A 27,758-nucleotide genomic window follows, 5' to 3' on the forward strand; every position below is an offset into this window, starting at 1 on the left:
TTCTGAGAAAATGCGGAGATATGTGTGACCCTAGAGAAGCTGGGGAGAGAGGTAGATGGCCTTTCTGGCCCTTAGCTCATGAGCCATGAGGCCACGCCTACCATCACCCATGAATTTATTTATGACCACAGCCCACTGGGACCTGAGCGAGCTGCTCCGGGCTCCTCCCCGACGCTGCTCCCTCCCAGTTCCTTCCTGGGGTGGCTGACACCACTGCCCCCCAACCCCATCTGTTGACTTTCATCTCCTCCTTCTCCTTCTTTTCTTTTTTTCTGTTATTTAAGCTGTTTTGAGGAAACGAGGCTGTTTTTCGCCTGAGTACAGGCACAATCAGATCTTTGAGCATCTGAAAAAAATAACATTTTTATTCCTTCAGGGTTGCTGTCACTTATTTTAGTATGAATCAAATAAAAGTACAGGTGAAGTTTTATACGAACAATAATTTATCCAGTGATGGAGTGGAAGACCGTAGATTAAAAGTCTTTCAAAGTCTCCAGCTTTGTCCTCAGTGGGTTCTTATGTCCTTATCTGGGAAGACAGAGTGTCATGGATTAGGGTCCCTGAAATGCTTCCCTCCCTGCCTCTTCCCCCACCCCCCCCCAAAGATTAGACATGCTTTTCCTTAATGGTGCCCGGAGGTCTTAGCTGCGGTGTCCAGGAATTCGGCACGTTCTGGGTCTGATGAAATCCACCGCTGACTCATTGCTGGGCCGGCGCGTTGGACGGAGAGAGGCCTCCGCGTGCGGGTGGGGAACAAGCACATACTTTCGTAGCGCTTCCTGCATTTTGAGCAGCCGCCAGGGTCCGTTGTGGCGTCCACGCTGCGGGTGCTGTTCTGTCCATTTTTACAGGCAGGGAAACCAAGGCTTGGAGAGGCTAAGTGTCCCCAAGGACGTGCGGCCAGTAAGTCGGGTAGCGGGTCTTGAATCCAGGAGTCTGGTTCCTGATCAGGTATCTCCTGCCCAGAATGGCCTCGAATGCTGCCCCGTGCCAGCCCCCCTGCTGGGGCTTCTCCCACCCAAATCTCCATAGCAAGCTCCTACGCTCTCTGTCCTCCCATTTCACAGACCAGGCCTGCTGGTGTTTAGCACAGTCAGGAAACTGGCCTGTGTTCCTATTGTGAGTGGATGATGGACTGAGGACTTTTTTTTTTTTTTTAATTACTTTATTTGTCGGGGCGCCTGGGTGGGCTGGCCTTGCTCTTTGGCTCAGGTCATGATCTCAGGGTCCTGAGATCGAGCCCCTCAGCAGGCTCTCCGCTCGGCGGGGAGCCTGCTTTCCCCCCTCTCTCTCTCTGCCTCTCTGCCTACTTGTGATCTCTCTCTCTGTCAAATAAATAAATAAAATCTTTTTAAAAATTTACTTATTTGTCAGAGAGAGCAGCAGGCAGAACAGGCAGAGGGAGAAGCAGGCCCCTTGCTGAGCAGGGAGCCCGATATGGGACTCGATCCCAAGACCCTGGGATCATGACCTGAGCCGAAGGCAGACGCTTCACCGACTGAGCCACCCAGGTGTCCCTGGGGTGAGGATTTGAACCCAGATCTTCTGACCCCAGAGCTTACAGAGGAAGTGGGAAATGTATTTGTTTTCCCTTTTGGTGGTTGGCCACTGACTGGGTTTTTACAATGGCGAGAGCAGGAACCGCAGAGAGCTGCCAGGGGAGGGATCCTTGGATTGGAATAGACAGTGCCTCCCTCCCTCCCACAGGCTCTTGCTTCCTGCGCACGGACCAGCTGGACGGCGAGACAGACTGGAAGCTACGGCTCCCCGTGGCCTGCACGCAGAGGCTCCCCACCGCGGCCGTGAGTAGCTTTCCCTTGGAAACACGGACTGGCACCGGTGTCCTTGTCGGGGTCTTGGCCTCAGAGGCCCTCCAGGGCCGGATGAGGGATGTCAGGTGGGAAGGAGGGCAGGCGGGATGGGGTGCTGGGGGGCCTCCCTGAGCACCTGTTGTTTCAAGTCATGTGGCCGAGTGAAGTGCGGGGTTGGGGGGCTCTTTAGAGGGAAGCTCAGAATCTTACGAAGCCTCGACAAGGTGCCTTGCGTAAAGCTAGAAGGAAAGGCGGGTATATCGTCCCTCTGCTCAGGGCCTCTGGAGGCTTCTCGTTCCTGAGAACCCAGACTACCGTCCTTGCTGTTGTCCTCAAGCCCCGTGGGGTCCGTGTCCCTGCCAGGACCCTGACCTCAGCCTGGGTGCTCCACCTGCCCGTGCTCTCTCCCTCTGGGTCCCAGTGTTTGCTCTTGCTGTTTCCTCCGCTGGGGACAGTTGTGCTCCAAAGGCTGCCTGGCTGGGCCTCTCCAGCCTACCTCCTGGGTTTTGTGCTCAGATCTCCTTGTGTGAGAGGGATTTTCCGACCACCCTCCCCTTGCCTTCCCACCCGACTCACTTCCAAGGCAGTATTTTGGAGAGCAGAGTACCCTACGCGTGGAACAGTGTGAGGAACAGCATGTAGAGCCACGTGTGGAACAGCCACGGGCCCTCTCCCAGGGGGTGTCCTAAGGAATTAGAACCAGCAGGCTCTCAAGAGTGTGCAGAGCCCCACACTTCCCCGTCAGCTCCGCATCACTCAGGCCGTGATCTGTAAAGCGAGAGGGGCAAGGGAGCCAAAGAGTAAGTTTAAGGACGAGCCACGTGGATTGGATGTGGCCCATGGACAAGGTTACAAAGTCACAAAACATAATTTAAACGCTCAGAGGCCAACATGCCCCAACAGTGGCCTAAAAGGATTAGGCAGAACATGAAAGCTTTTCCTGGGCTTGTGGTCACACGGATTAATGCTGTTCCTTATCCATGTTCTGTGAGGAAGGAGTGGGCAGGACAGTGTTTCATGTTAATAGGCCAGTAAATGTGCCCCCTGTCCTAATGATGTCTCATGGTCAGCGACAAGTGAAGTGGCACCATTACTAATATTAATTCTTAAACCAGAATTCTGGAGCAGTGAGTTTCTAACACTGGTTGGGAGCCCCTGGGAATCCTGAGGGGGCACCGTCCTGCCCTGAGATGGGGTTGGTCTAGTGAGAGGGTTCTGGTTTTTCTGGGTGACGTGTTTTAACTTCCTGGTGAGATTTCTCCAAGGGAAGCTTTCTGGTCCTCATAATGATTTGAAGGACTCTCTTTAAGAGATGGCCTGGAAGCGCCTAGAATCATGAAGGTGCGGGTCTGTCACGAAGGTGCGGGTCTGTTGCATTTGTCGGTGTGTGCTTTGGATGCATCAGTTTAAGGAACACCGCTATTGGCCCCTCTCCCTGTTCCCCCATCCCCCGCCCCTGCCCTACCCCATGTGGCCCGGGCCTGGGCTGGGGCCCAGAGAAGGAGGAAATGCTGCTGTCCTTGTTAGGAGACTCCTCCTTGCTGGGCTAGAGGGATCCAAGTCGGGAGCAGTGATTTAGCAGAAGAACCGTACGGAGGGACGACCTGGGCATCACAAGACTGTGCTCTTGTTAAAAAAAATAAATTAATTAATTGTATGGAAAACCCTGGAGGAAGAAATGAAAAGTCTTGCTTGTGGCCTCTTCCCCAGACCTTACCTGCTTCCCTCCGGGGATCCTGTAAAGTCGGTGGTGATCTTCCCAGACCTCTGCCAGCACACCGCACTACACATGTGCAGCTGTGAACTTGCTGGTGGGCTGGGGGAGCGCACACATATATGAGATTACCCTGTGTTTGGGATTCTGCAACTTCTGCTCCTGTCCACTTTGAACGTATCCCCAGGTTTTTTGTTGTTGTTTTTTAAATTTTAGATTTATTTATTTATTTGAGAGAGAGCAAGGAGGAGTGGTAAAGGGAGAGGGAGAGAGAGAAACTCAAGTAGATGCCACACTGAGCACAGAGCCCCATGTAGGGCTTAATCTCACGACCCTGAGATGATGACCCTGAGATCACGACCTGAGCCCCGAAATCAAGAGTCTGACTCTTAAACGAGTGTGTCACCCAAGCGCCCCCTGGGGACCTTTTCTTATTAGTACATAGAGGCCACAGGATAAACACATCTGCACGTGGGACCTCCTAGCTAGTTAGTAGAGGCCACAGGCCCTGGGCGGGGGACGGCCAGTAACCTCTACCCCCTCCCTGGGTCCCTGTAGCCAAGGTGTATTGTGGTCTGGATTTGCCTGACTAGCTGACTAGAGATTTTTTTTTCTCAATTTTTTTCATTGTGGTAAAATACACATCAAATTTAACACATTATCATTTTAAAATGTACAGTTCAGTGGTGGTAAGCCCATTCATGTTGTGCAGGTGTCCCCATTGTCCCTCTCCAGAGCTCTTCATCATGCAAAACAGAAACTCTGACCCTCTGACCCATCAAACACTAATTCTCCGTTGCCCAGTCCCCAGCATCCACCACTGCACTTTCTGTCTCTAATGAATTTGACTGTTCTAGGGACCCGATCTAAGGGGAATCATACAGTATTTGTCCTTTAGTGATGGATTTATTTCACTTGGCATAATGTGGTGGCCTGTGTCAGGATTCCCTTCCTCTGTAAGGCTGGGCAGTATTCCATTATATGACTGTATCCCATTTTGTTCATCCATTTACCCGTCAGTGGATGTGTGGGTTGTCGGCATCTTTCGGTGACTGCGTAATCACAGCCATACAGCATCTTTGAGACCCTGCTGTCACTTCCCCGTGAGTGGCTTGCTAATCACAGTAATTCTACATGTAAGTTTTTGAGGAACCACTATATTGTTTTCCGCGGTGGCTACACCACTTTACGTTCCTTCGAACAGCTCACGGGCGTTCCGGTTCCTCCACATTCTCGCCCATACTTTTCAGATGGTTGCCATCCTCCTGGGCGTGAGGTGTTCTGTTTGCTTTTTATGCCTTTTCCAAGGCCTTACACAGAGCAGGGCCAAGTAAGCACCGTTGACTGAGCGCGGACCTTTGTTGGTACCAACAGCTCTTGGCCCCGGCAGTGGAGCAGAAGGGGGACCTAGGCCGTAAGCCAGTTTGGGAAGCACTGGGTGAACACAGACACACAGGCGTCTTCACTGAAGTCTGTCGGGGTGTCGAGGGATAGCATGTGGAGCGACCGCTAAGCGTAGTTTATAATAGAGAATTTTTTCTTCTCTTTTTCCACCTCCCCGGTACTTTTGAGAACCTGCTTGCTGTTTGGGGGATAGAGTTGCTTTTGAAAAACTCTGGGGGCCTCCTGAGAGCTCTTTATTTATTTATTTTTTAATATTTTATTTATTTATGTGACAGAGAAAGATCACAAGTAGGCAGAGAGGCAGGCAGAGAGAGAGGGGGAAGCAGGCTCCCTGCTGAACAGAGAGCCCGATGCGGGGCTCGATCCCAGGACCCTGAGACCATGACCTGAGCCAAAGGCAGAGGCTTAACCCACGGAGCCACCCAGGCGCCCCTCCTGAGATCTCTTTAATCCTGAACTTTGTTTTAACTCCAAAACGTTACCTCTGTTGAACAGGATCTCCTTCAGATTCGATCGTACGTCTACGCAGAAGAGCCAAATATCGACATTCACAACTTTGTGGGAACTTTCACCAGAGTAAGTAGGCTTAGCTGCCCGGGCGCTGCTGCCTTGCTGAGAGCACGTGCTGAGGACAGAGACCTGCAGAGAAGAAGTGTTGACAGGTCTTTGTCAGGGGGTGGCTATGCTCCAGGAAGGGGTGAGCTTCCCCAGGAAGCCCCAGCATGAAAGCTGACGTAGTGTGTCTCAGTGAGGTCGGCACAGCGGGGGCTTTCTCCCGGCCTCTGAACAGCGCGAGTTTCCCTGACAGCGTAGACCCCAGCAGTGTTAGAATTACTGTGAACTCTGTGGTGGGAAGGCAGGTACTTTTGCTGTCCCCTTCGGACACATCCGTGACCTCTTCTACTCACACAAGCCCCGGCTGGCATTGTTAACAATTTTTAAGCCACTTCCCAACTATTCTACCTAAAGGCTAGAAATTAAATTTAGCTTTCAATTATTTGAAGAATCTGGGACCCCCACGGAATTCATGGTCTCTTCCTAGAAGCCATAGGACGGGCCAGCAGAGGGCTGCTTCTGTTTGATTTGCTTCTGCATGTTAGTTCTTGCCTTGCTGGACGTGTCTTCAGTGTTGGAAGCCTGTCCTCCTCCGGTCACGGGTGACCCTGGGGATGAAAAGCACGCCCAGGACGGTGGCTTTGGAGCTTGGCCCTTCTCTCCTGGCTCACCTGGGGGCTTCCAAATAGGGGTCATCCTCTCTTCCTGTCTTGGGAAGAGCAGGTTGGAAATAGCCTGTGGATTCTTCCAGAACCTCGTTGGATAAATGCGTGCCCATCGGTCTTTTCCAGGAAGACAGCGACCCTCCGATCAGCGAGAGCTTGAGCATAGAGAACACGCTCTGGGCCGGCACGGTCATCGCGTCGGGTAAGGGCGCCCTTTCTGGGGAATGTGTTAGCAATTTGAAAAGGAAAGAAAATCCTCTTGTGTAATTAGAATAATCATCCGTCAGTGGGGAAAATTAGCCGGCGGTCACATGGTGTTTTCCACTTGCTGCTGCCCCTCCAGGGAGTCTCGCTGACATCTGATTGCCCCTCAGACGCTCGTGGACACCTCTGAGAGAAGCTTCTGTGGCCGGTGCTCTGTTCGGCAGCGTCCACTCCGGGAATAGCCCTTAATTGCCACCTGAGATTGACGTTCTAATCTCTCCCAGAAACTGGGCCAGCCTGGATGTGCTGGCCGGAGGTCGTGTCTTGGGGGGGCTGCTGAGCTCGTCCTGCCAGTCCTAGGCGGTCCCTCCCCCACCCCCCTACCCATGCACAGGAAAGGGCCACGGGCCTGAGTTGGAGCCTTGGTGTTGAAAACACCAAGATGATGTGGAAATTGGTGTCTTTTAGTTTTTGAACACTGGGGAGAGACTGAGCAGAAGCAGTTCCAGGGGCCGAGCAGTGTCTGCGGTCATGGTGGTTGGTGGCAGTGGGGGGCCACGGATCTGTCCGGCACCTTGGTGAGGCCTTTATGCGCATTACCCATTGCGCTGACCCCTCCCATCGTTACCGTGAGGGGAGGTGCAGGTATTATCCCATTCTGCAGATGAGGAAACCGAGGCTCTGTGAGGCTAAGTAACTTGCCCAAGGTCACATGGGAGTAAAAGGCAAAGTTGGGGCTTGAACCCAGGCACTTTGTTCCAGAAGCAGAACATATTGTGCAGTTCTTGTTACTTTGTTACATTACATATATGAGGTAATAGTATATACTATTATTAATATATAATTTTACTGCTGCCAACTTCCTGTCTCTACTGTTGGAGGACAGCTTTCTCCCTCTCAAGCACCTCTTCCTCCTACCAGCCCGTTTTCTTCTGCTTGATGCTGCTTTGTGGCTCTTTAGTATAATTTAGGTGCTCAGTCAGGATACTCTGTGGCCAAGGAAGGGAATGACCAGCACAGACCAGCACAAACTAAACGCGGGGCCGCCTTGTTCACCATCCACAGATGAACCGCGTAACGCAAATAGAGATGAGCACCCCTTTTACGTCTTCTGCCATTTTTCCTTTTCCACTCCCTGCCTGTATTTGCAGCCTAATCTGGAATGTCTCTCAACTCCTCCTGATGGCTAAAGAAGAGAAATGGGTCCTTAAGGCTCTGCATGGGCCACGAGGAACTGCCTGCCACGCCCACAAACCCCACCCACAAACCACGCCCACACCCTTGGCCACACCCACCAGCCCCTGCTGCAGCCCTTCCCCTCCAGCCTCTCCTTGCCACAGGTCCACCCACATCTCTCAGAACTGGTTACTCTTCCTTCCCAGTTTTCCTCCTCTTTGAAGGCATTTATTAACAAGTAATTATTCCTTTTAATCTTTAATAATTTGGCAGAAAAATAAGGAGTGTGTTTCGATTTGCATTTCCTAGATTGCCTGGAAGGTTGGTTTTCCTTGTGGTCTGTGTGGTCTCTACCTTTGTCCCTTACTTTTTGGGCCCGCTGTTTCTTCTCTTTCTCTTATTCGTTTGTGAGAGTTCCCCATTTCTGGTTTTTTGTTTGTTTGTTTGTTTGTTTTAAATTTATTTATTTATTATTTTTTATAAACATATAATGTATTTTTATTTCCAGGGGTACAGGTCTGTGAATCGCCAGGTTTACACACTTCACAGCACTCACCATAGCACATACCCTCCCCAATGTCCATAACCCCACCCCCCTCTCCCGACCCCCCTCCCCCCAGCAACCCTCAGTTTGTTTTGTGAGATTGAGTCACTTATGGTTTGTCTCCCTCCCGATCCCATCTTGTTTCATTTATTCTTCTCCTACCCCCCTAACCTCCCATGTTGCATCTCCACTTCCTCATACCAGGGAGAGCATATGATGGTTGTCTTTCTCCGATTGACTTATTTCACTAAGCATGATACCCTCTAGTTCCATCCACGTCGTCGCAAATGGCAAGATTTCATTTCTTTTGATGGCTGCATAGTATTCCATTGTGTATATATACCACATCTTCTTTATCCATTCATCTGTTGTTGGACATCTAGGTTCTTTCCATAGTTTGGCTATTGTGGACATTGCTGCTATAAACACTCGGGTGCACATGCCCCTTCGGATCGCTACGTTTGTATCTTTAGGGTAAATACCCAGTAGTGCGATTGCTGGGTCATAGGGTAGCTCTATTTTCAACTTTTTGAGGAACCTCCATGCTGTTTTCCAGAGCGGTTGCACCAGCTTGCATTCCCACCAACAGTGTAGGAGGGTTCCCCTTTCTACCATTTCTGGTTTTTGAAAAGATTTTGTGGCATATTTGATATGCAGGAGTTTCATAGTGTTATACTGTTCTTGTCTGGGATAGAGTTTTTTCTTGTTTTGTTTATTTCATTGTGAACATAGGAACCTCTTTCTACACATAAGACAGTTCTTAATGTTTTGGTCGATCTACTTTCTGTTTCTTCATATTGACTTGTGAGCGTGCTTCCTAGCAGAGACAATATCAAACTCATCTCGTATGTGATGCAAATCTCTTTTCAACGTTTATTGTTAGGCTTTTGTTTTTGTCTTTGATGTGCTTTGTTTGGTTTTTCCAGATAGAAGTTCTAAATATTGATGTTATCCACATTTCCATAGAAACGGGAATCCTAGGGTAAAGGGCATATACGTTTTACACTGAGAGAGAGAATCCCAAGCAGACTCTGCACTGAGCACAGAGCTGGTCTTGGGGCTCCATCTCACAACTTTGAGATCATGACCTGAGCTGAAATCAAGAGTCAGATACTCAGCTGACTGCACCACCACTCAGGCATCCCCAAAATAAAATCTTAAAAAAAAATTTGTGAAGTTGGATTTTTAAAAATGCTTTATCTTCATTTGCATTTTTTCACTTGCATTTTTAAAATGTACATATGACTTGCCAGTTTATGGCTGATACCCATTTCTTTCTAGTGATGGATTCCTTTAAAAATTGATTCCTGGGGCACCTGGGTGGCTCAGTCGGTGAAGTGTCTGCCTTCCACTCACGTCATGATCTCAGGGTCCTGAGATCGAATCCCGTACAGGGCTTCTGGCTTAGTGGGGAGTCTGCTGCTCCCTTTGCCCCTTCCCCTGTTCATGTGCTGTCTCTCTCTCTCAAATAAATAAATCTTAAAAAAATTAAAAAAAAATGATTTCCAAGAACTATAGGCTAAGAATATTATTCTTCTGCTTTTGACCTTAATTGCAATTACTGTCTCCCAGTTGGTCTCATTTGTATTTTGCCACAAAAATTTTAAATTTTGGGGCGCCTGGGTGGCTCAGTGGGTTAAAGCCTCTGCCTTTGGCTCAGGTCATGATCTCAGGGTCCTGGGATCGAGCCCCGCATAGGGCTCTCTGCTCAGCAGGGAGCCTGCTTTCTCCTCTCTCTCTGCCTGCCTCTCTGCCTACTTGTGATCTCTGTCTGTCAAATAAATAAATAAAATATTTTTAAAAAAATTTAAAATTTTAATATCCTCAAACCTATTGATTTTCTTTTTCTTTATGGTTTCTGGTTTTTGCGACATGCTGAGAAAATCTTACCTGCTTTAAAATGAGACAAATACACTGATGTTTTCTTGGAGTGTTTATGTAGTTTCATATTAAAGTATTTGAATGTATGGAGTGAAGTTAGGAAAACTTACTGGCAGAAGGGCCTTACTTGGGCTCCAGCCGGAAGCTCTAGACCCTTGTGCCCAGTCTGTCCATGTGGCCCTGGGTTGAGACCGTCGCCCCCGGGGACTGGACGTGTGTGAAAAGAGAGAGTGCACACTTTGGGGTGGAGAACAGCAGGCGGAATGGGGGTGTGAACAGAGATCATATATGAGGGGGTAGAACTCCAGAGTTGTGCTGTGTCCGGCGCAAGCAGATCTGGGGGCACAGGGGTGCCTGGGATGTGGGCATCTGCTTGCCAGGCAGGAAGTCTACTGGTCCGCACATCATTCCTTGCAGGCGGGTGTCCTTCTCCTTCTCTTTTATTGAAAGATAACACGTATACGGAAAAGTGACAATCCCAAACAAAGCACCAGTGCTCCGATCAATAATCAGGGTTTTGTCAGCCCCCCAGCAGTCCCCCAGCTGCCTTCCAGTCCCCCCACAGCTACCTTTATAAAAAGATTATTTATTTATTTGAGAGAGAGAGACTAGAGCTAGCAAGAAGGCAGGTGATGGGGGGAGGGGCTGAGGAGGGGGAGAAGCAGGCTCCCCACTGGGCAGGGAGCTGGATGCATGGGTGGGATGGGGGGGGCCCTTGATCTTAGGACCCCGAGATCATAACCGGAGCTGAAGGCAGATGCTTAAGTGACTGAACCACCCAGGCGCCCCAAGGGTAACAGCTACGCTGATTCCTCATAGCTTTGAGTTGTTTGGTTAGCCACTTGCTTCAACAATATTGACATTTTAGTAGTAAATACATGTTCACGTGTCTGTTTGGTTTTTATTCTGGTCATTTTCTTCTCTTCTGCCTGCTTCTTTTCATGTAGCAGAACAAAACAAAACAAAACAAACTTATTTTTTAATTTTTATTTTTATTTAATTTTTATTTTTTACAGGTTTTATTTATTTATTTGACAGAGAGAGTACAAGTAGGCAGAGCGGCAGGCAGGGGAAGAGGGAGAAGCAGGCTCCCCGCGGAGCAGGGAGCCCGATGCAGGACTCGATCCCAAGACCCTGAGATCATGACCTGAGCTGAAGGCAGCTGCTTAACTGACTGAGCCACCCAGGTGCCCCTATTTTTATTTTTTTGAAAAAAAAACTTAACGGATCATTTTAAGTATAATCTGCTCCCCAGTGTGAGGCTCAAACTCACAACCCTGAGATCAAGAGTTGTATACTCTTTATCGGGCTGAGCCAGCCAGACCCCCCAAAAAACCTTTCCTGAGCGTCTCTATGTGATGCTGCCATGCTCTGTTGCTCGGTCCTGGTGCTGTGGTGGCTTGCCAGAAAATCCTCGTCTCCATCCTGGTGGTGTTTCTAGTTCACTCTAAACTTAATACAAATGGCAGAGGAGATGGGAGGAAATGGGGGCGGGTCTCTGAAATCCCTCTGAAACCCAGTGTAAAGGGAAGCAATTTAAGTGGCCACGTGGAGAGTTCTGAGGTGGAGGGACTTGTCAGCCTTCATCTCAGAGACGAACAGTGATGAGTCTTTTGTTTATCAGGCTCTTGTTATTTTTTAAAGATTTTATTTATTTACTTGACAGAGAGAGATCACAAGTAGGCAGAGAGGCAGGCAGAGAGAGAGGGGGAAGCAGGCTGCCCGCTGAGCAGAGAGCCCGATGGGGGGCTCGATCCCAGGACCCTGAGATCATGACCTGAGCCGAAGGCAGAGGCTTAATCCACTGAGTCACCCAGGCACACTATCAGGCTCTTTTTATTTATGAAGCATTTTGCTGCCATTCTCTTGTTTTGGTCTCACAACGTTAAAGGGGGATTTAATAGAATGAAGAATGGAGTCTCAGAGAGGTTAAGCAACTTGCCTAAGGTCGCACAGCCTAGGAGGTTCTCTCCTGGGAGGCAGAGAGTGGAAAACAGTTTGGGAGAAGAGATTGAAGATGGGAGAAGAGATTTCAAAGTTTGTGATTGGTGATGTGGGAGGAAAGTGAGTGGTGAGAGCAATGATCCAGTGGTATTACCTGCTGAGCCCTTCAGCGGGCATGGGTTTCGGAGTCCGAGAAGCTGGACATGTACCATTTCCTTACCTGGCCTCAGTTTCCCCTGCTTCTCAGTGAGTAGTCCTCTGCATTCTGATTCTAACTCAAGCCTGGTTGTATGCAAGCCACTTCCTTCTGGTGCACCCCATCGAGAAACTGCCATCGTTAGTCATCTTAATTCTGTGAGATTTCACTTCTCTGTTCTCTTTAGAAGCAAAGTCCTGTGTTCTGGTCACTCTGCTGTTACCACTTGAAAGTCTGAAAGAATGAAAAAGCTTGCCAGACAGTGCTTAGGGTCCAGCTGCCTCTGCTGGCCTCAGCCTGGAGAGGACACAGTCACCATGGCAACCCAACCCCGTGCTGCGAGGCTGGGGAGTCACTGGGCTGAGAGAGGCAAGGGCTGGGGTGTGGCCCGGGGGCTACGGAGCCCGGTTCATCTCAGACTCTCCAGTTGCTTGTGCGGCTGCCTCCCCCGGCTCCGGTCCGCAGCAGATCAGTCCGTGGCCCTTGCACAGCCTACAGGCACTCATGCCCTGTGCACACGGCCACGTGAGCTTGAGCGTGTCCAGCTGGTCTGGACCCTGTCCAGCGGCACTGGTCCTGCGCTCGCACGCTTGAATGTTGCAGCAGTATCTGACTGCTGTCAACGTTTCCGAAAGCTCACTCTCAGGGGTAGCATTTATCTTGTCGCAGACAGGGACAGAGGGGTCACAGAGTAGGCCCTGACCCCGGGACCAGGCTGTCGTGGAGAGTTAGGAAGAAGTTGGTGTGACACCCGACCACAGCAGTGTGACTTGGAGAAACCAGCCGGCTGAGTGGAGAGGATTCTGCACTCTGCCCGCTGTGGAAGGCCGGGGGGGGGGGGGGACAGCGGCACTGATGGCACAGGACACGGGGGGCAGAGAGGCCTGGGTCAGGAGGTCTTGAAGGGGTGGCTTGGGCTGCGTGGGGGTCAGGATGAGCCGAGAGCCTGCCCCGGGAGAAAGGGAAGGCCTGTGCTTGACACCTGCTGGGAGTACGGACCCCGTGTCTTTAGATCTTCTGAGTTTCCAGGAGGAGCCAGAATTCTCAATTTTTTATATGAAAGTTCCTGTATTTAAAAGATGGTGATGAATTCAAAACCTCAAAAGCCCGGTATAGGCCAAACCAGTGCACGTGTGTGGTTTCTCTCTGGGCGACTGTGGCTGGCGTTTGGATCTTCTGGAAGGGGTTTTGGCCTTGCGCAGAGGCCGGCGCTGGGGAGAAGGGCCATTTTCATTTCGGCCTTGGCAGGCATCAAGGTTGGCTGGCCCCAGAGGAGGACCTGTTCAGGGGCCCTTGTCATTAGGACACTCTTGAACCCTGGACCGTGGCGACTGACACCCACCACATCTGTGCAGGAACGAGTGCAGGGGCTGCGTGGCCACCTCTGGTCTGACCATCGGCTGTGGCCGCAGGCCTGCGTTCACTGGAGCCGCCATCTGCCAGGGGGCCAGCAAGTGAGCTCTGCCCGGCCCGCCATCTGCTGAGCCTTCCTGGAAGGGAACCGCATCGTGTGCGTTAAGCTTGGAGGGGGGACCTCAGTGTGTCCTCCCGGGGCTTTGTTGGGGAGACGCAGTCCCAGCGCGTCCTCTGGGCGGGGGCTCCTTGACCAGCTCTGTTGGACGCTTTCTGAGGTTTTGGCATCTCCCTCTGAGAGAGGAGCGTGGAGGTGGTTCTCGTTCCCAGCAGAGACCAGCTTGCTTGTGTTCCTGGCGGCCTCCCTGAGAGCGTGGCGGGGCTGGCCCCTTCTCAGGGTTCGGGCTCCTGCTCGGGCGTCCTCGTCTCAGAGGCTGCTTCTCCGACCACGCAGCACCAACCAGCAGGCTTCTCCAGCTCCTTCCGGTCTGTTCCTCTGCCTGATTTTCATGACAGCACCTGCCACCGTCCGTGATTGCCCGTTTCTCATTTCCTCCTTCCTTGTCTGTCTTCCCCACTGTGTTGAGCATTTCCATGGCTTACACTGAGGAGGGGAGACAGGTAGATTGTTAATAGATATGACCAGTTTCACCCCAAAATAGACTGTTCCCATTTACACTCCAGCCAGTAGCGTGTTATGACAGGGCCCGTTTGGCGGAGACACTGGGTGATATCAGTCTGTGGAATTTTTGTTGTTGCAGTAGGGATCAAAGTGGCTTATTTTGCATTTCTTTGATTACTCACAAAGTTGAGCGTCTTCTCTAATGTTCACTGGCCTTTTGTGTTTCTTCTATAAGTTGTTGACTTTTAGAAAGATTGATAAACGGGGCTGGGGGGGGGCGCATGAGAGGGGGCGGGGAAGTTCTCAGGAAAGGTGGGTCATCTGGACCGTGTTCCAGTTGGACACAGAATCTAAAGGAATCAGACTCAGCAGGAAGAAGGCTCTAATGAGAGCGTGTTTGTAAGTTCTCATAATAGCGTCTGAAGATAGGGATGTCCTATAAGTGCCTCTGGAAGCTTCTGAGGACGGTGGCATGAAGGGCAGACCTCCGCCAGGTCCCCAGGGGACCCCACAGACCCGCCCTGAGCAGTCGACCTTTCGGCAACAGTAACAGCGCTCTGTGTCTTCACTGTGACCGCCGAGCGCTCGAAACTGTGGTGGATGCGGAGGGAAGACAGGGAACAAGATATATTAATTTCTGTTGAATTTAAATCGAAATGGCTGCCTGTGGCGAGTAGTAGCAGTGCTGGTCCTCGTGGCCCTGGATCGTCGTCGGTGTTCACGTCTCTTTGTGCTGCGTTTTTCTCGCTTTAGGTACCGTCGTGGGTGTTGTTCTTTACACGGGCAGAGAACTCCGGAGTGTCATGAACACCTCAAATCCTCGAAGTAAGGTGAGCTCGATGTTTGTTTGTTTTAAAGATTTTATTTATTTATTTGACAGAGAGAGCGTGGGATGGGGGAGGGTCAGAGGGAGAAGCAGATTCCCCACTGAGCAGGGAGCCCGGTGCGGGACTCGATCCCGGGACTCCAGGATCATGACCTGAGCCGAAGGCTGTTGCTCAACCGACTGAGCCACCCAGGCCCCCAGAGGAGCTGGATTTAAAGACAGGAACACCTAATAGTGTTATTTCATTCACATAGACGTACTGTCTTCTCACGCGTCTGTGCACGTGTGCGCGTGTGCATATGCATTTGTATAACACAGGAGCATGCATTCCTGTGTATTTGTGGGAATTCATAAAATTTTTAAAGCTTTCAAGTTCAAACCGTTGAGCACTTCCTGCATGCCATGTGTGGTGCTGCATCCTTCAGAGGCCTCCCCTCCGCCCGTTTAATCCCCACCACCCCTACCTCAGCCGGGGAGCCTGGGCTCTTCCATGGGCTCATGAGCTGAGCAGTGGCTGTGAGAAGCCCCGTGTCCTCACTATGCCCAGCAGGGAAGGGGCAGGCTCAGATCCACCCCACAAGGGACACTGTGGCGTGGAGAGCGGGGTCCGCTCTGTGGCCCCCAGGTGGGCCCCATTCTCACTCGTTTCACACCACGACCCGCCCTCCCAGCCCCACCCCTCCCCCACAGTTCAAGACTTAGCCAGAAACTGTACAATGATTTCCTCTGTCGACACCGTGAACGAGTGTGGTTTCCAGATCTCTGGTCATTGCCTCCCCGTTGTCACGACCATCCTTACGACCAGAAGGCCATTTGTTCGTTGCTTTAGCCTCGTGCTAGGCCACGATTCTGTGAAGTTACGGCTTTGGCCTGCTGGTTCCGTTTTTTTTATTTGCAGACACGTTAAAGTGAATCCGTCATTATTCAAATCATCGCGCTCATGAGTGCGGCTCTTAGCGATCAGGTCCCACCCGCCTGTGTGCCCTGAGCTGTCAGGCAGCCCTGAATCCGTGTGCAGGGCAGTTCCAGGAGTGGGGGACTGAGCCCATTTTACAGGCCATGGCGTATGTCACCCCGCACATAGCCCCCAATGCACCATGACCTGTATATGTGTTTCCGAGTCTAAGTCTTCCTGATTGTTTGTTTTGTTTGTTTTTTATTTTAAAGATTTTATTTTTATTTTAAAGATTTTACTTATTTATTTGAGAGAGAGAGAGAGAGGGCATGAGTTGAGGGGGTGGGGTACGGGTAGAGGGAGAGGGGGAAGCAGACCCTCCACTGAGCAGGGAGCCTGATGCAGGGCTCGATCCCTGGACCCTGGGATCATGACCTGAGCCGAAGGCAGACGCTTAACTGACTGAGCCACCCAGTGCCCCTAAGTCTTCTTGACTGTTAAAACAATTAACGCAATCGGAAATCCTTGAGGTCCCTTGGATGTATGTTAGGAAGCCCAGCCCCTGGAACCCAGTATTCTGAACCAAAGACGTAGGGACCGAAGGGTCCCACTGTCTCTCGCCTGGGATGCAGGTGCTCTTGCGAGAAGGACCAGTTCTCCAGATGGGCTCCGGGTGCACCGACTAAACACAGGCTCCCCCTGCTTCTCCGTCCCACAGATCGGCCTGTTTGACCTGGAGGTGAACTGCCTGACCAAGATCCTCTTCGGCGCTCTGGTGGTGGTGTCGCTGGTCATGGTGGCCCTTCAGCACTTTGCTGGGCGCTGGTACCTCCAGATCATCCGCTTCCTCCTCCTGTTCTCCAACATCATCCCCATCAGGTAAGCGGAGAAGGAGCCAGGCTGTTTTCCTCTCTTCGCTTGTGGTTCCCTTGGAGATGACGATGGGGCACACTCGGGAACGTGAGTCCCGTCTGTGGCCCCAGCAGGGGAAGGGCGGCTCCTCCTTGAACCAGCCTTTCTTGAATCAGTCTTTGCTCAGAAGCCCTTGCCCCCCCTGCCCTGTGCCGGGGATGCCGCTTAGTGCCCGTCTTGTGGGCCGGCTTTGGAGCTTGGCACTGGCCGCTGGGAGGCTGTGTTGAGATGGATCCTGGGCTCGAGTCTGTGCTCAGAGGGAAATACTGGGACTGATGAGCATTGGTGACACGGGTCAGCTGCTGGCTTGCCTTCCTTGGAAGCTGAATAAATGCTCTTCGAAAATAATACAAGGAATTGTCATAGTAGGAGAAAACAAAGATTCACAGTGACCAGAGAATAAGATCAAAATCACCTCTAATCTCACAACTAAGTGATGGGTGCTCTTAATATTTTGGCATATATATTTTTCTAGCCTCTTTTCTATTTTAAAGGGAGATTCTGCTGTACATAAAATCTACCTTTTTTTTTTTTCTCAGAGCAATGCATTGTAAGTAACTTTGGACATCAGATATACTGGTGACTGGTACCCCAATGTGTTTTAGAATGGCCCTGTTGTATATTCAAGGTTTAACTGTTTAGCTCTGTATTGTTGGGGACTCATTTCTACTGTCCCCCATAATTGATGTTTAGTAAATATTATTAAAATAAATCATGTTTCTTTTCCCCTGAAACTTTTAGTGCTTCTAATATTAAACTTGGTATGTTGCCTTGTAATTCGTCTTGCTCTTTTGGGTGTTTATGTCATCCCAGCTAGAACTCATGTTTTCCTGAGGATAGGGATTATAGTTTTGGTACCGCAGTGTTCCTAGAACAGGGGCATTGGACCCCTTGTCAGTGAGGTCTGGATCTTGGTTTCAAAGAATAAGTACATCTGCTTTATCACCAGCAAAAAAAGTGTTTGTGAGGTAACGTTAAGTGACGTTGTAACCTTTAAAGTTCTGTCTACTGCGTGATTGAAAATTAGTGAGTTGACTCTTCCTACGGCCAATGACTAGCCAGGAAAATAGTGGGCAGTTTGGTTAATTTATAGGAGTAGGAATGAATGTGACAATTTCTTTTTATTTTATTTTTTACAATAACATAATATCTCAAGATGAATAGAATACATATAATGGAATATTATTCAGCCTTAAAAAGGAATGAAATTCAGACACACGGTACAACGTCCTTGAAGACATGTTGAGTGACAGCAGCTGGTCCCAGAAGGTCACATGTTGTATGAGTCTTCTCGTGTGAGGTCCCCAGAGCAGTCAGGTTCAGAGAGACAGAAAGGAGAGTGGTGGGTGCCAGGGACTGGAGGAAGGGGAGGACGGGAAGTTGTTTCATGGGCATGGGATTTCAGTTGGGGAAGATAGAATGTTCTGGAGAGGGATGGTGGTGATAGTTGCGCACCAGTGTGATTAAACTTAATACCACTGAGCTGTACACTTAATGGTTTCTCTCTCTCTCTTTTTAGAGATTTATTTAATTGAGAGAGAAAAAGCCTGTGGGGTGGGGAGAAGGGGGAGGAGGAGGAGCAGACTCACTGCTGATCTGATGTGGGTTTTTTTTTTTTTTTTTAAGATTTTACTTATTTATTTGACAGAGAGACATAGTTGGAGACAGGGAGCACAAGCAGGGGGAGTGGGAAAGGGAGAAGCAGGCTCCCCACTGAGCAGGGAGCCCAATGCGGGGCTCGATCCCAGGACCCTGGGACCAGGACCTGAGCCAAAGGCAGACGCTTAGCCTTCTGTGGATAGAGACACGGAGCCTCACGGACATCCTGTTAACCTGTTCGCTCTGCTTTTCGAACTAGCCTGCGTGTGAACCTGGACATGGGCAAGATTGTTTACAGCTGGGTGATTCGGAGAGACTCGAAAATCCCCGGGACGGTGGTTCGTTCCAGCACCATCCCTGAGCAGCTGGGCAGGATTTCTTACTTACTCACGGATAAGACAGGTGAGCTGTTTCCTGGACCTTCCCGGGCTTCCCAGTGAGAGGAGGCGCTTGCACTCTCTTCCTGGTGATGTTAGAGATGGATGCTTGCTGCTGTTTTATTCTCTTCAGCTTTTGAGGAATGTTGATTTTTTTGGTGACGATGCTGGCGACGATTGTCCTCACCGTCAAGCAGCAAAGCCTTCCCTGGTACTAATTAGGCTCAAAGCACTACTTGGGGTGCTCACAGAGGGTGGTCTAGTTAATCCTCAGCCTCATCTTGAGAGGTAGGCATTTTTAGCCCCATTTTACAGATGAGGAAATGAGGCACGGGGCGGTTGACTGCTGTGTCAGAAGCACGGGGTGACCGGGCAGGCTTCGAGTCCTCATCGCCGCACCCCAGAACACTGCCCTGCAGTTTACTTTCAGAGTGGCTAAGGACGGGGAGTGGGGACACCTGGGGCTGAGCTTCCTCTCTAGCTCTTAGTGACCGTGGGACAAAACAAGCCTGTTGCAAAGATCTGGGGTGGCTCACCCCATCAGAGAAAAATGAGGCTTCAGGAAAGAACAGAACCAGAAAATTTCTGGGTATATCCGCTTCAGAGCCCCTGGGGTAGCCGCTGTAGGACTCCCTCAGTGGGGTGAACCTGACGCTGTGCGTCTTCTGTCCGTGTCTCCGTCTGCCCAGGATTCGGATCCCTTCTGGACAGAATCCAGCGTAAGTCCCGTGCCACCCTCTGGGCTGCTGGAATGAGTCAGCCACCCTGCCTGACCCTCCCTGTAGACCATCCCAGGGAATGAGGGTGATCGTTCGCCCTGTGGAAACCCAGGAAGCTATTTTCAAAAGAAAAGGAGTTCGATTCTGGACAGACCGGATAAACAGCGCAGACATCTCCCGAGCAGGGGTAGTGCTGAAACCAGGACAGGACGTAGAGTAGTAAACGCTCAGAAAACGACAGCCGTCCCTCCTGTTCCTCGGAGCCCCAGGAGGTGCGCGGGGTTCCTCATGTGTCTTGTGTTGCAGGAACTCTCACCCAGAACGAGATGGTTTTCAAACGGCTGCACCTGGGCACCGTGGCCTATAGCCTTGACTCCATGGATGAAGTTCAGAGCCACATTTTTAGTGTTTATACCCAGGTAACGCCTTCTGCTTTGATACTGGAAACAATTCTTTTGCGCTTACTAGCACCTGTATTGAAACAGGATTCCTGGTACCGTACCATTCACCCAGTTAACGAGTACCGTCCCGCGGTTCTTGGTGTATTCCCAGAGTTGTGTAACTATCACCGCTATCAGTTTTGTCTTCATCCCCCCCAAAAAGAGACCCCCATCCGGTTAGCCATCATTCCCTGTCCCTCCCCCACCACCTCTCTTTCCAAACCCAGGGCAACTGTCAGTTCTTTATGTTTTGAATAAAATCACCCTTGAAATCACCCCTCCCCCTCCCCCGTGCCGTCTTTCTCATTCCCAGAGTTACTCAGCTCTACTGAAATGCTTATGGATACTGGGAAAAACCTAAGAGAGACTTGTCTGCCAGTGACTAGTGCCAGAAATAGCTTTGGGCACCTACTGGTTACTTTTACTTCCCTTCCCTGGTCAGGAGCCAAAGCAGCAGGCACGACTGATCTGCTCAGGAAAAACTGTCGTCACCGGTGAGCTTCAGTTTCCCGTCCGGGTTCAACTCTGTGACCACACGGAAGGGGTTAATTTATTGGAGCAGAGAAGCTTCTGTTTCCCGCATTTGTTTCCATGAGGTTTTTCAAAACCAGTCCTTTTTCAGAGAAAGATATTACTGGAAAGTGTCCTAATATTCCTAAAAAGTTATACCTGTGGTGGGCACGCATACACACACACACACACACACACACACACACACACACACACAAAACCCCCTTGGGTATATGGCCTTGGCTACTCAGAATCGCTAGTGATGTTTTAAAAACAAAATGGAACAAAAACAAAAGGACGTTGACTTGGGCCTCATATGTGAGGGATTCCAACTCACTATGATTAGGGCAGGGCTGGGCTGCTGTGTCTCAAAGGTAAGATGACACATGGGCAAACCCTTGGTAATTCTGAGACGCATCAGGGCTGGCGGACCAGCTGTACATGGTGGCACTTGTCTGGACATGAGAATGGAGAGGCCACGTTTTGCTTAAATTTGTCAAAATAGATAATAATTTTGTTGTCTGAAGGCCAGTTAGAAATGCGAAGGGGATATTTCCCAATACGGGGTAGAGGCAGAACTCCTGAATGCTTCGTGACATGGTTACATGGGACGTTTAGTTTTCCGGAACATTCGCTGGCAGGCACGCCCGGATTTCTAGGGTTATTTCCTGAGAATGGCAGAGCAGGGGATACAGTTTGGAAGTTGGAGTGGATTTTAAATGGAGGACAGTTCATTTGATCCACGTAAGTGAAACACCTATCATTCTTCTAGGCTGCCTGGGTGGGCATTTGTGGGTTGTCTCCAAATGGATCCCTGGACTAGTTTCAAAGATGGACTTTAGGACTCTTAAAAACTTACGAGGACTTAGTTGGATGGGAAGGAAAAGCCACGTCCAGCCCCTGTCCCTGTCCCTCTCTCTTGACCCATCTCCCTCTGCGGTGTTGGTGGCCTGCAGCTCTGTACTGGCCCCCACCGTGTCACTCTCCAGGTGGTCCCTCCTCCCTGAGCGTCCATCGCCCCGCAGGTGCCAGTGACCCTCGTCTCTGTCTGCGGCCCCATCTGGAGCTCTAGACTCGAGACACTAGCGTGCTTGGCATGGCTGCTTACGGAGCCTAAGGACAGTGTCCCTACAGTCCTGACTTCCTTCCCCCATCCCATACACCTGCTTCCCTTCCGGAGGTTCTTGTCCTAGTGAGTGCTACCCCCACCTGCCGCACTGCTCTCGCCCCGGATCTGAGAAATGCCCCTTCCTTCCCCATCTCTACCTGCCTTCAGCCGTCAGTCCCAGGCCCTTGGTGAGGTCTGCTCCCACCTGATCGTGTGTTTGGCCTTTTGTCTTCATCTTTTGTCACCTGCGAGGCCAAACCTGCCCTCTCCCCCGCCTGGCTGTGTGCACACATCCCCCTGCCGCACACAGTCTCCCTGCTGCTCCTCTTCTCCCGGGAGCACGGGGTGCCCCTTGTTCTGTTAACGGCATCTTGGGGCTGAGACCTCCGTGTGCTCCAGGCTTGGCCTGCGTCCCCACCCCTCCCTCCTGGCGTTCACCCGCTCCTCCGCTGACTCCTTCGGCACGGGGGGCAGGGTGAGCTGCCTTGTTTCTGTGTCTTGGAACAGACTCTTCCCACTGAACCGTTGAACCCACATGCCTTCCGGGCCCCACCCGAGGGGGTCCACTGTGTGGGTGGTCACGCTCACCAGCGCCTGGCTGGACCCCCCTCCCTCCAGCCCTCTCCTTGGCACTGCAGGCCGACTGGTGATTGTACCAGACAACTTCCTAGTCATGGTGCCGCCCCACCCCCCGGCAGGAGACACCCCTTTGCCCACTGGGGTGGGGTTTTTAAGAGCTTATGGTATTTACAGAAACCATCCCTTCTCAGGGTATTTGCGTAGTTCAGCTTTTATGGTCCGTTTTTGCTTTAGCACAGATAACACACTTTGTAAAGTGTTAAAAGTCCCAGAAAGACATTTCTTACTCTGAGCACTACCCCAGACCCCTGGCTTAGCGGAAGCTCATAAATTCACTTACTCACCCTGGCCTTGGAGTTAAAATCACTGAGTGTTGCAGGTCAGGTCGTCTGGAGGCTGGCGTGAGCTCAGAGTTACCGTACCCGCTCACCCCGCGAGGTGTGTGCGTTCTCCTACGCCGTCTAAAAACCCTGCAGCAAACACGGCAATACTTTCGTGATGAGGCTTTCAAGGGCTTTTCCAGGTTTTTAAAACAGCTTTATGGACGTGTAGTTGACCTACCATAAGATGCGTCTCTGTTAAGTGTTCAAGTCAGTGACTTTTTTTTTTTTTTTTTTTTTAGTAAATTTACAGAGCTGTGGAGCCAGTGCCACAACCCCAGGACGATTCCCCTGAGCTCCTCACAGTCATTCACTTGACTTTAGAGTTTAATAATGGGAGAGACAGAAGAAGAGATTGGGGCATCTGTTTGCTCTGCATTTGTATTTTCAAACTTGAAGCAAAATTTAAATCTTAACTATCGAGAGCATTGAGATCAAACCAGGGACCCTCGGTCCACCTGTACTTCCGACAAGTGTCTGTCCAGTCCGGTCCTTGAGGTGTCCTATGGGAAGAGTGGCGGGAGTCAGAGTTCTGTGGGGGTTTATTTTTAGGATGTGGAAATGTAGATTGCAGGTGATGAGTGTCTGTGTGACCCGTTTGACAGATGTCATTTCACTAAATTAACCTCATAAAGAGGGGGCCTTAAGAGATTTCTGCAGGGAGACTGCTGACTATTAATAGAAACCTAAATAAACCGTAAATGTCCAACACATTTTGAGGAAAAACCATGACAGGCTGAGGAGATAGGATGATTTTTTTCCTTTGGCTTCTTTATTTATTAGTACATTAAAAAAAAAAATTGAGCTACAGAGGCATCTGGGTGGTGCTGTCAGTTAAGAATCCGACTTTTCACTTTGGCTTGGGTTGTGATCTCGGGGTCGTGAGATCGAGCCCCACGTTGAGTCCTGCACGGGGCTGCACAGTCAGCACGGAGTCCGCTGAAGTTTCTCTCTCCCTCTGTCCATCCCTCCTGCGCATGGCTGTGCTCTCAAATCAATAAATAAAATCTAAAAAAATTTTTTTAAATTGAGATATAATTCACAGGGATAATATTTATCCTTTTATTTTATTTTAAGATTTTATTTTTATTTATTTGACACAGAGAGATCACAAGTAGGCAGCGAGGCAGGCAGAGAGAAAGAGGGAAGCAGGCTCCCTGCTGAGCAGAGAGCCTGATGTGGGGCTTGATCCCAGGACCCTGAGATCATGACCTGAGCTGAAGGCAGCGGCTTAACCCACTGAGCCACCCAGGCGCCCCAGTATTTACTCTTTTAAAGTGTACAATTCAGTGTTTTTTAGTATATTCTCAAGATAGTGCAGCCATCACTACCATCTGATTTCTGAACATGGTCATCACCCCGAAAAGAAACCCCCAGATCTCTTCCAGCTCCCACCCCTGCTCCTTATTCCCTTCGCCCCTAGCAGCCACCAGTCTACGTCCTGTGTCTGGAGGTTTGCCTGTTTTGGGCATTTCATATAAATGGAATCTTGCAATGCCTTTTGCACCTGGTGTGTTTCAGAAACTTAGTGTAATGTCTCCGACTTGCCCCCAGGTGGTGGCATGCCCCCGAGTTCCATTCCCCTTTGTGACAGATGATACACAGGGCCATTTGAAATGTCATTTCAAATCTGTAATGCTCAGTGCCCCTCACCCTGAAGGTGTTAGCCAATTCCGTGAAAAATGCTGCTTTTCATTTTTATCCTATCGTTTCTAAAATTCATCTTTTGTTGTTTTTCAAGGCACAGTACAATATTTACACAAAGTTAAATATACATATGGAGGGTTCTCAAGGATTTTTTTTCCCATGGGGCGCCTCGGTGGCTCAATCAGTTAAGGGTCTGCCTTTGGCTCAGGTCGTGATCTCAGGGTCCTGGGATCAAGTCCCGCATGGGGCTCTCTGCTCAGCGGGGAGCCTGCTTCTCCTTCTGCCTGCCCCTCCCCCTGCTTGTGCTCTCTCTTATGTGCTCTCCCTTTTTCTCTCTGACAAATAAAATCTTTAAAAAAAAATTTTCCCCCAGTGTATTATGTGATCAGAATGTTTCGAGACGAGTATTTTAAGACATATATATGCATGTCTGGGCCTTACTGCATTCTTTAGGTAGAGGGGGCCCAAACATAAATATCTTAAAATCTTTATTGGTTATTTTGAGGAGCATTTCCAGTCAGAACCACTGTTAGAATATCACTGCCAAACTCATGTTTGTAACTCATGTTACTCCCACTCATGTTAGTGATGACAATCATTTTTAATGGTTTTATTTTTTACTTTTAAAAAAATTTTATTTATTTGAGAGAGAGAGCGCGTATGTGCACACGCAGGGGAGAGGGTCAGAGGGAGAGGGAGAAGCAGGCTCCCCTCTGAGCAAGGAGGCCGACGTGGGGCTCGATCCCAGGACCCTGAGATCATGACCTGAGGTGAACGCAGATGCTTAACTGACTGAGCCACCCAGCACCCCCCACCCAGTGGTTTTATAACAGGGGCAAGGAGACAGAGGTTTGCAGCTAAGGAGCAAAGCGTAATGAGATGCCGCAGAAACGTCCTACAACAACCCACAGCACAACCATCAAGATAAATCGTATTGTGATGCAGTATCTTAAAATCAGGGCAGAACTCTGTGATTACGCCGTCCTGAAACGCAAAGTCAACAGGCTCCAGCTCTGCCTTAGCGCTGCCGAGGCTCCCCTGCCTCACCCTAGCCCCGGCCCTGGTTTGCTGGTGTCTGTGACTTGATACCACAGTTCTCAGCCTCGCCGTAGTGACTCGGTGGCCCGGGTCCTGCTTTGTCGTGCGAGCTGTGCTGGGCCTCCCAGTGTTCAGTAGCGTCCTTGCCTTCTACCTTCTGGATGCCCGAGGTGCCCCCTCCCTCGGTTATGATAACCAGAAATATCTCTGGACACCACCTGATGGGGGGACAAAACCCTGGGTTGTGTGGGGTTCAGTTTCCAGAGACTGAAATGTACGGCCTTTGCTGTGCTCGTGATGTCTGTGAAGTAGTCAACATTGAGTTTATTCCGTCACGTAATCGTCCCATAGCTCAACGGACACGTTTGGAAGTAGAGGCTCGGAGCCCGGGTCGGGGGGCGGGGGGTGACCCTGTGCGGGTAACGAGCTATCAGCTTTGAGCGTTCTTTGGGGGGCGAAGTTCTTCCTCTTTGATGGAACCGCATTTTTACCAGTTGCAACCCGTCCCCAGTGTCCGTTACTACGAACGCTCCTACGTGGAGACGTTTTAATTGCATTTAGGAAGACAACGGGTATTCGTGGGGGATCGACTTTTCATTTCGGTATTCCTCTTCCCTCTGACACAGACCGGCCTTCTTGCTGGGAGGGGCCGCTGTCGTGGATCGCTAGCGAGACCGGGAGGCCCAGTGTTCGTTTTCAGCCCTGGGTCTCACGTGTCGGCTGGGACGTGGAGAATGACCTTGAAGCGGTGTATGGTGTGAGGTAGCCACCCGAGGGCCCTCGTCAGGGGCCTTTGTCCGTGGAGGCCTTGATTTCCTCTTCCAGCTTCTGACCTCGTGTGGGGCTGTTGGGTCCCCCCTCGACAAGGGGACCCGTGGTTTCTCCCCGGGGCAGAGGGAGTTGGAGCCCGCCTCTGTGGGTACCACATCTGGTTTTGTTTTCCCCCGGTATTTTTTAAGTAAGGAGAAATGTGCATAGGTTCAAGGCCTGTGGGGAGGAGGCCGCAGATAAACACTGTACGATGTGAAACTCTTCCATATGGGGAATGCGAGGATGTTTGAAGACTGGGCCCTCCTCCTGACACTGGCCGAGCCTCTGGTAATCACCACGTTCAAGGTGCATGTGGACAGCCCTTCGGTGGGTGGATGAGCCTTTCCTTTGAGAATTAAAAGGCCGTTTCAGAATCCACGGTTTTATTCCTCCTCCCTGAGATGTCTTTGGTTGGAAAGGGGATAAGTGTTAATTTGAGGGAGAAATAAATGAACTTGGGGACATGACACCCGTGGCCCTCGGTGTTGGTTGGGGTAAACCATGACCCCCGATTGGATGTCGGCTGGTTCCCTGGTCTGGGAGCGAGGTCTTTGCAAAAAATCCGGGGCTCCGTGTTTCTCTCTTTCCCTTGCTCTCGGCTCGTTTCACCTGGAATGCAAAGCCCCAGAGCTCGGTGTTATCCCCCATTTGAAATACTAGCAGGGGTATTTCTGGAGACGTGAGTTCGGACGGCTTATACGGTTCAGAGGTTTGGAGAGGATGCCCTTCCCTTGTCCTTTCCTTCAAACCCGCTCTTACTGAAACTTGCTGGCCAAAGCAGTGATGTTGTCAGAGGTCTCGTTATTGCCCCTAATGTTAAATAATAATTTGGTCCAGGTGCCGAGGCATGTGGGCGACTCGAAGACACGCAGCTGTGGCTCGGTCGTAAATTACGGAGCTCAGAGAGAACCCTCTGGGTGTAGTCTTTCCAGTGGAGAGGAGCTTTCTGTAAATCTTCAGTCCTTGTTATAATTTTAGAGTTAAGTTCTTTATAATTAAAAGCACTTGGCAAATAATGATTCATTTAAACTGTAGTTCTGATTCATTACTCTAATTACCGTAACCATGCAGTGCCCTTTGGCCTGGAAGTGAAACTCGTGTCCTCTTGACACCAGAGGTTAACGGAGCAGGAAGCTAGAGCAGTGTGTGCGCCTGCATGACCAGAATAACTCAGTAATTGTCTAATTACCTGGGGAGGCTAATGCCACTGCTAAAAATAGTATTAAAAAATGAAATGAAAGTTGTTTTCTTATTTCTCGTGACCCATCTGTTCTCTGTTTTGGGGCAGTCATGTGTTCGTGGGTATAAAACACGATTCATTTTGCGGGACTGGACCGCTTCTCTTCTGTTGGATAAAATATGTTTCTAATGGCGTCCAGCACCCCCAGTAAGTCCAGAGGTGTCTCTAACTTCCGGGCCTCCGTTACCTGTAGAGGAAGACCTTTGCAGGGGTTCCTTTTGTCCGCAACTGTGATTTAAAACCTGGGAGGGGTGTTGGTCAGTTTGATGTTTATTTCTTCCTGGAAATAGGAAAACAGTCAAGTCAGGGAAGGATGCCCCACCATCCCCTTAGGAGTCCCGAGCTCTTAATTTGTTCGTCTGTTCAGCAAGTATCGACACGTGCCAGGCACTGCTCTGGGTACGAGGCCTGCAGTGATGAATAACACACACGGACAAGTTCTGTTCTCATGGCTTAATGGGAGAATCCTCAGGCGAACGAGCTCGTTTTGGACTGAACACAGCATCGCACATTGCAGTGTGGGAGTGTGACTCCCAGTGTGGGGGATTGTGAGCTGGGGGACTCGGGGAGGGCCTCTCTGAGTAGTAACATTTGAATTGAGACCTCAGG

General features: G+C 50.4%; 1 protein-coding gene across 4 annotated transcripts in view; it reads left to right on the plus strand.

Annotated features, from left to right (window-relative positions):
* The window catches only part of ATP9A (ATPase phospholipid transporting 9A (putative)), a 131,472-nt gene that overhangs the window by 54,326 nt on the left and 49,388 nt on the right, over nucleotides 1–27,758 (plus strand). For all 4 annotated transcript variants that reach the window (XR_013967436.1, XM_080813901.1, XM_080813903.1 and 1 more), the window contains exons 7-13: nucleotides 1,708–1,802; nucleotides 5,425–5,505; nucleotides 6,276–6,351; nucleotides 14,823–14,899; nucleotides 16,509–16,669; nucleotides 18,561–18,703; nucleotides 19,704–19,816. Coding sequence is in view for 3 of the 4 variants with exons in the window: in XM_080813901.1 (XP_080670027.1) it covers nucleotides 1,708–1,802; nucleotides 5,425–5,505; nucleotides 6,276–6,351; nucleotides 14,823–14,899; nucleotides 16,509–16,669; nucleotides 18,561–18,703; nucleotides 19,704–19,816 (746 nt within the window). In the remaining variant the exon portion in view is untranslated. The remainder of the gene's footprint in view (nucleotides 1–1,707; nucleotides 1,803–5,424; nucleotides 5,506–6,275; nucleotides 6,352–14,822; nucleotides 14,900–16,508; nucleotides 16,670–18,560; nucleotides 18,704–19,703; nucleotides 19,817–27,758) is intronic.

The sequence above is a fragment of the Martes martes genome, assembly GCF_963455335.1.
Source record: "Martes martes genome assembly, chromosome: 9".
NCBI lineage: Eukaryota > Metazoa > Chordata > Mammalia > Carnivora > Mustelidae > Martes > Martes martes.